This window comes from Oncorhynchus gorbuscha, linkage group LG23, assembly GCF_021184085.1.
Source record: "Oncorhynchus gorbuscha isolate QuinsamMale2020 ecotype Even-year linkage group LG23, OgorEven_v1.0, whole genome shotgun sequence".
In the NCBI taxonomy this organism is placed as follows: Eukaryota; Metazoa; Chordata; class Actinopteri; order Salmoniformes; family Salmonidae; genus Oncorhynchus; species Oncorhynchus gorbuscha.
In genome coordinates, this window is record NC_060195.1 from 50,457,546 (window position 1) to 50,470,217 (window position 12,672).

Here is a 12,672-nt window from a genome sequence, read left to right on the forward strand (position 1 = left end):
ACTGTGGGGATGGCTTCACCGATGCACTTAATGATGAAGCCAATGACTGATGTGGGTTACTCCTCAATGCCATCGGAGGAATCCTGGAACATATTTAGTCTGTGTTAGCAAAATAGTCCTGCAGCTCATTCATCTGACCACTTTGTTATTGATCTAGTCACTGGTGCCTCCTGCTATAATTTTTGCTTGTAAGCTTGCTACAAGCAATGTTTGTGGCGTGTGTGCACATACATGTGTACGTGAAAAAATCTGTATATGTGAAAGAGGGGAAATACAAGGCTATGTGTTTGTTCGGGGTGTCTAAATCTAGGTTACAGTGTATGCTTATATGTGTTCAGGATTCACTGAGCATGCCATTACAAAACCACAGCTATTACTATTTACCTCCACTCTCATTCCATGGAACTGGAGTTTAAATTGAAAGAGCATGAATAATTAATAAATGCAAGATAGGACTGACTCTAGCACAGCAGAATGGATGGAAAGAGTGATAGAGCTTGGGAAAGATGGAAAGAGAGAGAGAGGTTAGGGAGAGCGAGAGATAAAGAGAGTGAAAGAGGAGAGAGGAACAGAGGGATGGATAGAGTGGGCGTGCTGTCTCTCAGCCAAGGCAAAGGAAGCGAAGAGGTTAACAAGACAGCGTGTAGCTAAACTAACATTGTGCTGATTTACAAGGAGGTGTAATGGAGTCTACAGTGTGTTTGTGTGTGTGTGTGCTTGCGTGTGGGTGGGTAGGTGATACAGAACTTTTCAAAGTATTCATCCTCACGCTGCACAGCAGTGTCAGCTGTGCCACCAGATACTCTGGGTTCGAGCCCAGGCTGCGACCGGGAGGTCCGTGGGGCGACGCAGAATTGGCCTAGCGTCGTCCGGGTTAGGGAGGGCTTGGCCGGCAGGGATATCCTTGTCTCATCGCGCACCAGCGACTCCTGTGGCGGGCCGTGCGCAGTGCACGCTAACCAAGGTCGCCAGGTGCACGGTGTTTCCTCCGACACATTGGTGCGGCTGGCTTCCGGGTTGGATGCGCGCTGTGTTAAGAAGCAGTGCGGCTTGGTTGGGCTGTTTATCGGAGGACGCATGACTTTCGACCTTCGTCTCTCCCGAGCCCGTACGGGAGTTGTAGCGATGAGACAAGATAGTAGCTACTAACAATTGGATACCACGAAATTGTGGAGAAAAAAAAGAAAAAACGGATTCATCCCCCTTGGCGTTTTTCCTATTTTGTTGTATTACAACCTGTAATTTAAATGATTTTTTTTGGTGATTTCATGTAATGGACATACACAAAATAGTCCAAATTGGTGAAGTGAAATGAAAAAAATAACTTGTTTAAAAAATAAATACAAATGTAAAACGGATAACTGGTGGGTGCATTTGTATTCACCCCCTTTGCTATGAAGCCTCTAAATAAGACCTGGATCAACCAACTACCGTCAGAATTCACATAATTAGTTAAATAAAGTCCACCTGTGTGCAATCTAAGTGTCACATAATATATAATAATAATATATGCCATTTAGCAGACGCTTTTATCCAAAGCGACTTACAGTCATGTGTGCATACATTCTACGTATGGGTGGTCCTGGGGATCGAACCCACTACCCTGGCGTTACAAGCGCCATGCTCTACCAAATGAGCTACAGAAGGACCACATGATCTCAGTATATACAGTGACTTGCGAACGTATTCTCCCCCTTGGCATTTTTCCTATTTTGTTGCCTTACAACCTGGAATTAAATTATATTTTGGGGGGGGTTTGTATCATTTGATTTACACAAAATGCATACCACTTTGAAGATGCAAAGTACTTTTTCACGTGAAACAAACAAGAAATAAGACAAAAAAGATGAAAACTTGAGCGTGCATAACTATTTACCCCCCAAAGTCCATACTTTGTAGTCACTTTTTGCAGCAATTACAGCTGCAAGTTCTTGGGGTATGTTTCTATAAGCTTGGCACATCTAGTCAATGGGATCTTTGCCTATTCTTCAAGGCAAAACTGCTCCAGCTCCTTCAAGTTGGATGGGTTCCGCTGGTGTACAGCAATCTTTAAGTCATACCACAAATTCTCAATTGGATAGAGAAGCCCCAGAGTCTGCAACACCACTAAGCAAGGGGCACAATCAAACATTTAACATTTACATTTAAGTCATTTAGCAGACGCTCTTATCCAGAGCGACTTACAAATTGGTGCATTCACCTTATGACATCCAGTGGGACAGTCACTTAACAATAGTGCATCTAAAACTTAGGGGGGGTGGGGTGAGAGGGATTACTTATCCTATCCTAGGTATTCCTTAAAGAGGTGGGGTTGGCACCATGAAGACCAAGGAGCTCTCCAAACATGTCAGGGACAAAGTTGTGAAGAAGTACAGATTAGGGTTGGGTTATAAAAAAATATCCAAAACTTTGAACATCCCACAGAGCACCATTAAATCCTTTATTCAAAAATGGAAAGAATGGTGCCTCCCGGGTGGTGCAGTGGTCTAAGGCACTGCATCGCAGTGCTAGCTGTGCCACCAGAGACTCTGGGTCGGGCCCAGGCTCTGTCGCAGCATGGGGCGATGCACAATTGGCCTAGCGTCGTCTGGGTTAGGGAGGGTTTGGACGGTAGGGTTATCCTTGTCTCATCGCGCACTAGCGACTCCTGTGGCAGTCCGGGAGCAGTGCATGCTAACCAGGTCGCCAGCTGCACTGTGTTTCCTCCGACACATTGGTGCGGTTGGATTCCGAGTTGGATGCGCGCTATGTTAAGAAGCAGTGCGCATGGATTGGTTGGGTTGTGTTTCGGAGGATGCATGGCTTTCAATCTTCGTCTCTCCCGAGCCCGTATGGGATTTGTAGCGATGAGACAAGATAGTAACTATTAACAATTGGTATACCACAAAAAAGGGGGGTAATTATTATTTTTTTTAAATGGAAAGAATATGGCACCACAGCAAACCTGTAAGAGCCAAGGTGGGCATTAATCAGAGAGGCAACAAAGAGACCAAACATAACCCAGAAGGAGGTGCAAATCTCCACAGCGGAAATTGGAGTATCTGTCCATAGGACCACTTTAAGCCGTACACTCCACAGAGCCGGACGTTACGGAAGAGTGGCCAGGAAGAAACCATTGCTTCAAGACAAAAATAAGCATACACGTTTGGTGTTTGCCAAAAGGCATGTGGGAGACTCCCCAAACATTTGGAAGAAGGTACTCTGCACTGATGAGGCTAAAATTGAGCTTTTTGGCCATCAAGGAAAAATACCTCTCATCACCCCAAGAATTACCATCCCCACAGGGAAGCATTGTAGTGGCAGCATCTTGCGGTGGGGATGTTTTTCATCGGCAGGGACTGGGAAACTGGTCATAATTGAAGGAATAATGGATGGCGCTAAGCATAGAGAAATTCTTAAGGGAAACTTGTTTCAGTCTTTCAGAGATTTGAGACTGGAGGACAACGACCCTAAGCATACTGCTAAAGCAACACTTGAGTGGTTTAAGGGGAAACATTTAAATGTCTTTGGAATGGCCTAGTCAAAGTCCATTCATCAATACAATTTAGAATCTGTGGTATGATTTAGAGATCGCTGTACACCAGCAGAGCAGTTTTGCCTTGAATAATGGATGAAAATCCCAGTGGCTAGATGTGCCAAGCTTATAGATACATACCCCAAGAAACTTGCAGCAGTAATTGTTGCAGAAGGTGACTCTACAAAGTATTGACTTTGAGGGGGTGAATAGTTATGCATGCTTTGTTTCACAATAAAACATATTTTACATCTTCAAAGTTTTAGGCATGTTGTGTAACTATTTTAATTCCAGGTTGTAAGGCAACAAAATAGGACAAATGCCAAGGGGGGGGGGGGTACTTTTGCAAGCCACTATATCTTCCTGCTGAGACTGCAGACTGCCTCTGATTTACGCCTTTCAACACATCTGGGTGATTAAGATTAATGGAAAGTAGGAGATGCTTTAAGTTTAAGATGCTAATTCAGATCCACCACGGTGCTTAAGTGGTGCTAAGATGGGATTCTAAGTCTTAGAGATGTGTTGATTGTTTTGTAGGATTGTATAAGTTATGTAAGACACTTACATGTAAATGGTCCACCTACTCATGACAGTAAGTGGTGAATGGAAAGAGATGATACCGTATGTATAGTAACATTAGATTCTGATGGAGTTGACTTGGGTAGGGTTGTGATTCGTAATTCGTGTATGGTTGTGCCGGTCATGTCTTTGACGGGAAGCATAAAGCGTGTTTTACCAGTTTGCTTTGGGCAGCATCTCAATCCAAAAACGTTGTTCCCTTTTTTGCAGCCTCGCTAGATCTGATTAAAATCAGTATAAGCAAAATAGAAGAAAATAGCTAGAGCTACTGCTTACACCAACTCAATTGTCTCAGATCTGCAGGGTGGTTGAACAAGGGCAGAGGGAAAGGGACATTATTACCCTCTCCTGCCCGCACAATAGCGGCCCACTTTCTTTTTCCCAAAGAATCACATTATCACTAAACAATTTGATTAAATTAAAATAACTTTAATTCACTGGCTAATTAACTATTCATTGATTTCAGGAATGCATGCTTTCAGCAATTTTAGGTGACTATGCATACAAATGTAAATTAGCAATGTATAATTATTTAGTTGCATATTTGATGTGTTTTTGCCTGCCATAATTAATATTGTATTGAGCAATGACGTGCTTATGTGGAAAAGGTGGTAATAAACAGTTTGTCCTTTTTAATAGATTCACATTGTATAGAAACACAGAGATAAGTCATAATTAGAATTATTTATTTAGCTTATACTGTATAGTGCTTTTCAGTACAAAGAAATAATCTCAAAGTGCTTAAAAAACGAAATAAACAAGCACAGCGCTATAAAAACAAATGAACACATGTTAAAATAGAGAGAAATACATTTAGGGACCTAATACTACTGTGAATTACTATGAACACCCAACATGATTGATTAACCCATTTATGTCTTCTACAGAGACAAATGTACAGGTAATCTCCTATACTTATTGTTTAGCATTTAAAGCACTGTACACTTTTCACTAAGTGGGAAATATAGTGGCAAAGTAACTGACCAGGTTTTTTTTAGGTTTGTAAGACTAGTTCTGCATCTCAGAGGAAAATAGTAATTGAGTCATCTTTGGTTTAGGAGTGTTATCTTATGTTTTTAGGTTATAATTGCATATGTAAGGTCTGGTGGGACTGCACTTTTGCTTCGTATAAAGCATGGTTTATATGTGCTTCCTACATGCTGTTTAGAGGACTTGGACTCATTTTCCCTTGTATTTAAAGCAGGGGTCTCAAACTACAAGTGGGGCCAAAGGCAAGCTGCTTTAATGTGGATGGTACTTGTCAATTGTCTTTAGATGTTTATATTCTGCCTTCTCAGACTGTTTGAGGAATGAAGCTTATACTTGGCACACTACACACTTCTAAAATCTTAACAACTTGGACGTGCGCCAATTTCCTTGTCCCAAATATTACATTCTGTCCCTCCTCAACCCCAGGTTGCTCACGTTACACAATGATTCCCTAGTTGATCTTGCCCTGAGTTTCTCGGTTGTCATAGGAAAACAATTCTGACACGTAAACAGTGAGCTGGTTTATTAGTGTGTACATTATTATGTGCAGAAACATTTTAAAAAAGAGACAGAAGAGCAGATTATGGACTTAATATGAAATAAAAATGATAATCTGAAATTATCTTTTTGGTTTCTAACACGGTAGGATGCAGATGTAACATTGGTGCCCCTGGTGGGTGGAGATTTCACTGAAGAACCAACGGAATGGTCTAAAATGAGCAAACTCCGCTCATCCGGGTCACCAGGCCATGTAAAATGAACTTGCCATTGAAAGGCATTGCGTTCTCTCCACAGCTCCACCAATCTATATTGGTCTCTATCTATCTCTATCCATGTGTGTGTTGCTGTTGCTTTTTTCTTCGCCATCATTGTTGGTCTCACATGCTGAGTACTCATTGGCTATTGTCAGCAGTCCTTGCCCAATTGCATCGTAGTACTGCACATACTACAAGATGTACGACCAAAATGTCAGAAAATTCTCAGACAACCGACAGGGGTCTGGAGAACGGAACAGCCATCATCAGTGTGTCCTTGACACGTCCCAACATACTAATCCTAGCCCTAATTCATAGGATTTCACCCCGATCATAGAAATTTGTCTGGGACGGCAAAAACGTGGCGAATTTGTGGCAGAATATTGAGCAGTGTATGCCCGGCATTATGGATTTTTCGGGCTTATTATAGGACATCGGCCCCCTCAGAGTCACTACTGACATACTGTGGAGCTTAACACCCAAAACCTCTGAGATAGGAAGTGGTTGAACCCAGGGCCAACCAGGTTCCCCCGACTCAGCCCAATTCAATCCCTTTGGATTGTCAGCAAGCCCCAAAGCACTGGTGTGGATAGCCTTATTGGCGCGATTAACATTGTTGTAGGAAAGAGCAAGCGAGGGAACGAGAGAGGCTTCCCCACTGTGCTTTGGTGTCACTTGGAGGCTCTGTTAGATTATAGGCAGGCACACTGAGATATTGCCTCAGCATTCTGTGTGAAGGTTGCATGGAGACATGGCGCTGGAGATATCATAGAAGAGGAGAGATGAGAACAGGAAAGCGCTGCTTCTGTCTGCTTTGTGTAACAAATGGATTTGCTGAAGTTTGTGTGTAACTGTGTGTGCACGCATGTGCATGCTCATGCCTGTGTGTGTGTGTGTGTGTTTGTGCGTAGGGGCGATGGGTCCAAGGATCCTATCGTTGAGATGAGAACGGAAGAGGAGAGAATAACTAACCACGATGGGAGCCCAGTGCACGAACCCAACGAGACTACACCTCTCACAGAGCCAGAGTAAGGAACCAGAACCACTAGGATTCTAAGGCCCTGTCCACCCTAATGCTGTATTTAGATGATACGAGGTAGACGACAATCCGGATGTCATTGTTTTCAATGACAGCACGACGGTAAATGCCATTGAGGCAGGCTGTGAATTCCCGTCAGTTGCGACTGTAGAAGGGACTTGCCCCCAGTTCAAATATTTAAACTCTTACCGTAGCGTTGTTTTCTACAGTGATTTACAGTGATTGTTTACTGAAATCACCATAGCAACGCATATGAGCGTGCTGGCTTGCTTTTGCCATCCCCCTCTTACTTGAGTTCATGTCCAGCTATGCTTACTGGTATGATGTTTTTTGCGTCCCTCGTCTAAATGCAGCATAATGTAACCCCACCCTAACCCAAATATGCAGCCATATTAATAGAAAAGGGCACTTTAGTTGAAAAGAAGCAAGTTGGTGTTTTTTCTAGGTCTTGCCCTTGCACTCACTTAACTGATATAATTTATGGACATGGTTATAGTAGTGGACTAGACATATAGTGGTGGAAATGTGCTTTAGTATGGTCAATTCAGGCCACGACCGTGTCCTGTCAGTGAAGAGCCTTCTATAGTATATGGTTCAACAGCCAGGGGCCAAAGTCTAGGTTTATTCCATCTTATAACATGCCTCTTCAACACAAGGGTGTACCTTGCCGATGGGATCGTTGAACGCTACTAGATTTGATAGTTGTAGTGTTGTCTTTAATCGACTGAGTTTGTATGAGTACTAGAAACGGCAGATTTTTATTTAAGGATTTTTTTAAACCTTTATTTAACTAGGCAAGTCAGTTAAGAAAAACTTCTTATTTTCAATGATGGCCTAGGAACAGTGGGTTAACTGGCTTTTCAGGGGCAGAACGACAGATTTGTACCTTGTCAGCTTGGGGGTTTGAACTTGCAACCTTCTGGTTACTAGTCCAACGCTCTAACCACTAGGCTACCCTGCCACCCCGATATCTACATAGTGGTACAGAGGCCCATTATCAGCAACCATCACTCCTGTCTTCCAATGGCACGGTGTGTTAGCTAATCCAACTTTATCATTTTAAAAGGCTAATTGATCATTAGAAACCAATTTTTCAATTATGTTAGCACAGCTGAAAACTGTTGTTCTAATTAAAGAAGCAATAACAACTGGCCTTCATCAGACTAGTTGATTATCTGGAGCATCAGCATTTGTGGGTTCGATTACAGGCTCAAAATGGCAAGAATCAAATAACTTTCTTCCTATACTCGTCAGTCTACTCTTGTTCTGAGAATTTCCATTGAGAAATTGCCAAGAAACTGAAGATCTCGTACAATGCTGTGTATTATTCCCTTCACAGAACAGTGCAAGCTGACGAACCAGAATAGAAAGAGGAGTGTGAGGCCCCGGTGCACAACTGAGCAAGAGGACAAGTACATTAGAGTGTCCAGTTTGAGAAACAAACGCCCCGCAAAACACCAGTCTCAACGGCAACAGTGAAGAGGCGACTACGGATGCTGGCCTTCTAGGCAGAGTTGCAAAGAAAAAGCCATATCTCAGACTGGCCAATAAAAATAGAAGATTAAGATGGGCAAAATAACACAGAAACAACAGTTTTCAGCAAAAGGGTTTTCTAATGATCAATTGGCCTTTTAAAATGATAAACTTGGATTACCTAACACAACGTGCCTTTGGAACACAACAGTGATAGTTGCTGATAATGGGCCTTTGTACACCTACGTAGATATCCCATTAAATATCAGCCGTTTCCAGCTACAATAGTCATTTACAACATTAACAATATTTACACTGTATTTCTGATCAATTTGATGTTATTTTAATGGACAAAACAAAATTGCTTTTCTTTGAAAAACAAGGGCATTTCTAACTGACCAAAAGCTTTTGAATGGTAGTGTAGGTTCAGTAATTAATTTGAGGGCTGTTGAAACTGTTGACATTATAAACCACCATATTAATATATTGATCAAGTAAATGTATTAATTGGACAGTGATAACTTTGAATGTATTACATGCATTGAGTAGCAGTAAGGTACCGCTACTTATGTTATGGATGCATCATTCTCCATCGTGCTCACTCTATGCTGCCTTGGAAACTACCACTCATCCCACCTCTTATAGTTAGCCAATAAGGATGCATGCTCTGTATGTGTGTATGTAAATTATTTAGCTAAATGTCATATCAAAATGTAAACATTTCACAGGGTGATAAAGTCCTTTCCCATTCCACATTTCTACGTATTGATTGTTTATGAGTGTCTTCTCTGAAGTGTTTCCGTAATTAACAATGAACTCATGGTCATGAGTGAGACTTGGGTTGAGTGAAATATGTAGTTATAATTAACCCTTTCATCTGAGGTCTCTCACTCAGACATGTCTGTCTCCTTTGTCTCTCTCCCACAGGAAGCTACCGCTGAAGGAGGAGAACGGGAAGGAGACGCTCAAGCCCGACATGATCGAGATCAAAGTGCACAGCGACAACAGCATCCACACAAAGCGGGACGACAGTAAAGCATAAAACGTGTGTGCCCTTTTGCCCCTCGCTGCAAACAAGAACATTTCGGAGCATCTTACCCTGAGATCAAAAATACAGAAAATAACACAACACATAAAAAAATATATGTCCATAATGGCCCAGAGAAAAAGAAAAGTGTGTGTAAATACAAATAAGAGAGAGCAAGCCAGAGAGAAAGAGAGAGGAAGACCGCAACAACAAGCGTTTACATGTGACTAATCAATTATATTGTTTCTATCCCAGATGGCTCCAGTCAAGGACACTTTGTGTTGATCAGTGATTGTAATATTGTTTCTTTTTTTCCTCTGACTTTGGTTTTGTTGTTGTTTTTTACACCTTTGCCGTTGCTTATCCGTTGCTTTTATTTATTTTCCTTCCCCCTCTTATTCAATCCCCATTTGCGAAAACACCCGCTCCTAAACACATGCATAAACACATACACACATACACACCAAAGCTCTCTGTCACACGGATAAGTACCGCCACTATCAACTCCCACTCAAGTCTGCTGTGCCTGGTAAACAGATCTCCAACAGTAGCATTTACAGAGTAAGCTACCCTACCGTCACTGCAGCAGTCTCGTCTGTATTCTATTGCGGCTCTGGTCTAAGATGTGATGTCTGGGCTGTCCTGTCTAATGCTTGTGTACTACGCTACATTCGCCCCTGTATGCCTGAGTATGCCCACTCCTCTTTGAGCTTCCGGCTCAGAGAAAGTTGAGCTTGCTCATCGGTTATGCGACCATTTTTTAAATTTTATTTTTTTAAAGAAGATGAAAAAATGAACAGGTACTGTAAAGGTACCTTTGCACATTGTAGTGATATTCGTCTTGGTGTGTCTGAATGAGAGCTTCCACTGAAGCGTGTGTCTGCTGTTATAAGTGTGAGAGCTATTTTTGCGTAAATATATTCAGCATATTTGATCAAAATCGTTTGCGTTAACTACCGTCTGTCTCCATTATTTTACTAGTGTACCATGTATTTCCATAAGGTGACAGCATGACAGGAAAAAAAATCTCTGATGATAACAGCTATTTGTTAGCCAGTCGGAAAGAATCCCCCAAGATCCATTATGGTTCTAGGTGGTTACATCTGGGAGGACTACATGGTCAGTACACATGGTCTGTGTGGTCAGGAAGTAAGCCAGGAAATTTTAAATATTTTGAACAGAATATGAACATCGTTACACCTGCCACTGTTGACCAATGAGCTGGCTTCATTGTAGGGGATTGTGCAAGGCTGTGTTTTAGCACTGGTTTTGATGTGATGCCATGACCAATAATGTCAAAAACAGAGTACTGCTGTTTTTTGGCAGAAAATTCATCTGTACCGAGCCCTTAGAGTTATAGGTAATGTTTCCTGTGTATATGTTAACCGTCTTCATGGTGTATCCGTAACCAGGCTACAGCGCTTGTTATATCACACAACAATAAACAACAGAGACCATTTTGTGTTATTTCATGGTTACTCTGCTTTACATTGAATGTTATTTTATTTCATTTTTTGCAATTGATGTTGACATGAAATTGAAATGTGAAAATAATGTGGTTGTCATACAGTTCTGTGAGTAGTTATTGGGAAAAAAGTAGTCTATAAAAAGGAAAAGACGGTCATGCCCGATATTGTTTGTTTCATTTGAAAGTTGTGCCACCATTCTATTGGCTAAAGGCAAAAACCAATGAATGTCGAATTGTTCTGTTCTCAACTGCTAAAGACTAGACTCCAACACACGGGCATAAAGTATTTCAGTCATGCTATTTAGATACACTTACATTTTAGCTGATTTTAGTTTCATGCCAATATTAATGATCAAAAACCAATACCTTTTTTTGTTCATTTCCTGTATCCGATGTTGTCATGTAAATAGGTAAAGAAAAAAAAGATATTTTACAAAGCTCGTGTAAATAGACCCGGAAAATTTGAGTCTTTTTTCAAAAGCAAAAACAGGCTTTCTTGTGTGAACGCTCTCCAGCTGAAAAAAAAACACTTATTTTAGTTCTGGTCCGACAGTTCAGTGACGACGTGACAGTGGTCTTTACTATTCATCACTTTACCCTCAAGAAACCACACACACAGTGGGCCCTTAGGCTACTTCATATCATTTCAATGGAGGCTCTAATAAAGATAATAGCATGCCTTGGTTTTCCCACGGCCCATTGTCCCCCTGGTCCCTTGCTGCAGTGGCAACAGTGTAAACCATTAAATAAAAATTTAATAGGCTTGTTTGCCATTAGCCGAGGGAGCGGCGCACATGATCTTTGGAGACTGGACTGTTCCTTGCAGAGTCGACATGACGGATACCGACGTGCTGCCCATTAGTTTGTAATTACCCTGTTGTTAATTATACAGTGGTGCTGTGAATGCTGGGGAATGTAGTATATGCCACTGCTTGAGAGCTAGGTGGACTCTGCTAGGGTAACTAGGGTTTTAGCACAGGCAGCATACAGTATTTGAGCACTGAAATGTGTGTGTGCGTGCCTGTACATGTAAGTATAAGTCCATATGTGCTGTGTGCGTGTGCTGTATGTGTCTTACACTGAATTAAAAAACGGATTATCATGTATATCGCTGTCATGAATTCTCTGGGTGGAGCGCTCTTGCATGTGTGTCTGAGAATCCCCTCTACCCCTTTTTGCTGCATTGGTTTTACCCCATAAAAGTGACTTTGTTTTCTCCCCCAAAGCACGATGTGTAAACTGTACCTGCAATCTTGGAGTTGCTCTGTAGCCTGTTAAGACAACTGTAAATAGGGAGCACAGTGCCTGATGGCCATGAGATTTGTACATGTTATTTTATATTTGAATATGAGTCTTTTTCCCCATTCCCTCCTCCCAAATCTCTCCCCCTCGGACTCCGTCTCTGTCTCCATAGCGAGTACTGGTGTGTTTCTAGCTTCGTGGATTGTGTGTCCCCCCCCCCCCTCTTGTCCCCTTCTGGACTGAGTGTGCTTACGCAGGTAGTGGAGACTGTCGACGTGGCCGTAACCTGTGGAACACCCTGTAACAAACCTCCTGTCATTTTATCATCTGTAAATAAACATGTCCTGGTAAATAAACATGTCCTGGGAGTCGGCCATTCAGGAGGTTTCATCTTGTCTTTTATCTTGGTTTTGATTTTACTACATTTGGTGACCCACGTGAGGAGAAAAAAATAATAACTGGGGATGTCCCCAATGGTATACTGAAGTGCACTATATAGGGAATAGGGTGTCATTTGGGACACATATATCCTCATACAGGGCACCGGGTGTAGTGGTGCAACACAAAACTTGAATGGGAATTGAT

General features: G+C 41.9%; 1 protein-coding gene across 3 annotated transcripts in view; it reads left to right on the forward strand.

Moving 5' to 3' along the window:
- The window catches only part of LOC124011314 (neural cell adhesion molecule 2-like), a 457,182-nt gene extending 444,726 nt beyond the window's left edge, over positions 1–12,456 (forward strand). For 2 of the 3 annotated variants that reach the window (XM_046324554.1, XM_046324555.1), the window contains exons 16-17: positions 6,750–6,866; positions 9,278–12,456. In XM_046324554.1, the coding sequence (XP_046180510.1) occupies positions 6,750–6,866; positions 9,278–9,392 (232 nt within the window). In that variant the 3' untranslated portion in view covers positions 9,393–12,456. The remainder of the gene's footprint in view (positions 1–6,749; positions 6,867–9,277) is intronic. The other variant, XM_046324556.1, reaches the window with a different exon arrangement.
- Positions 12,457–12,672: the final 216 nt, after the last annotated feature.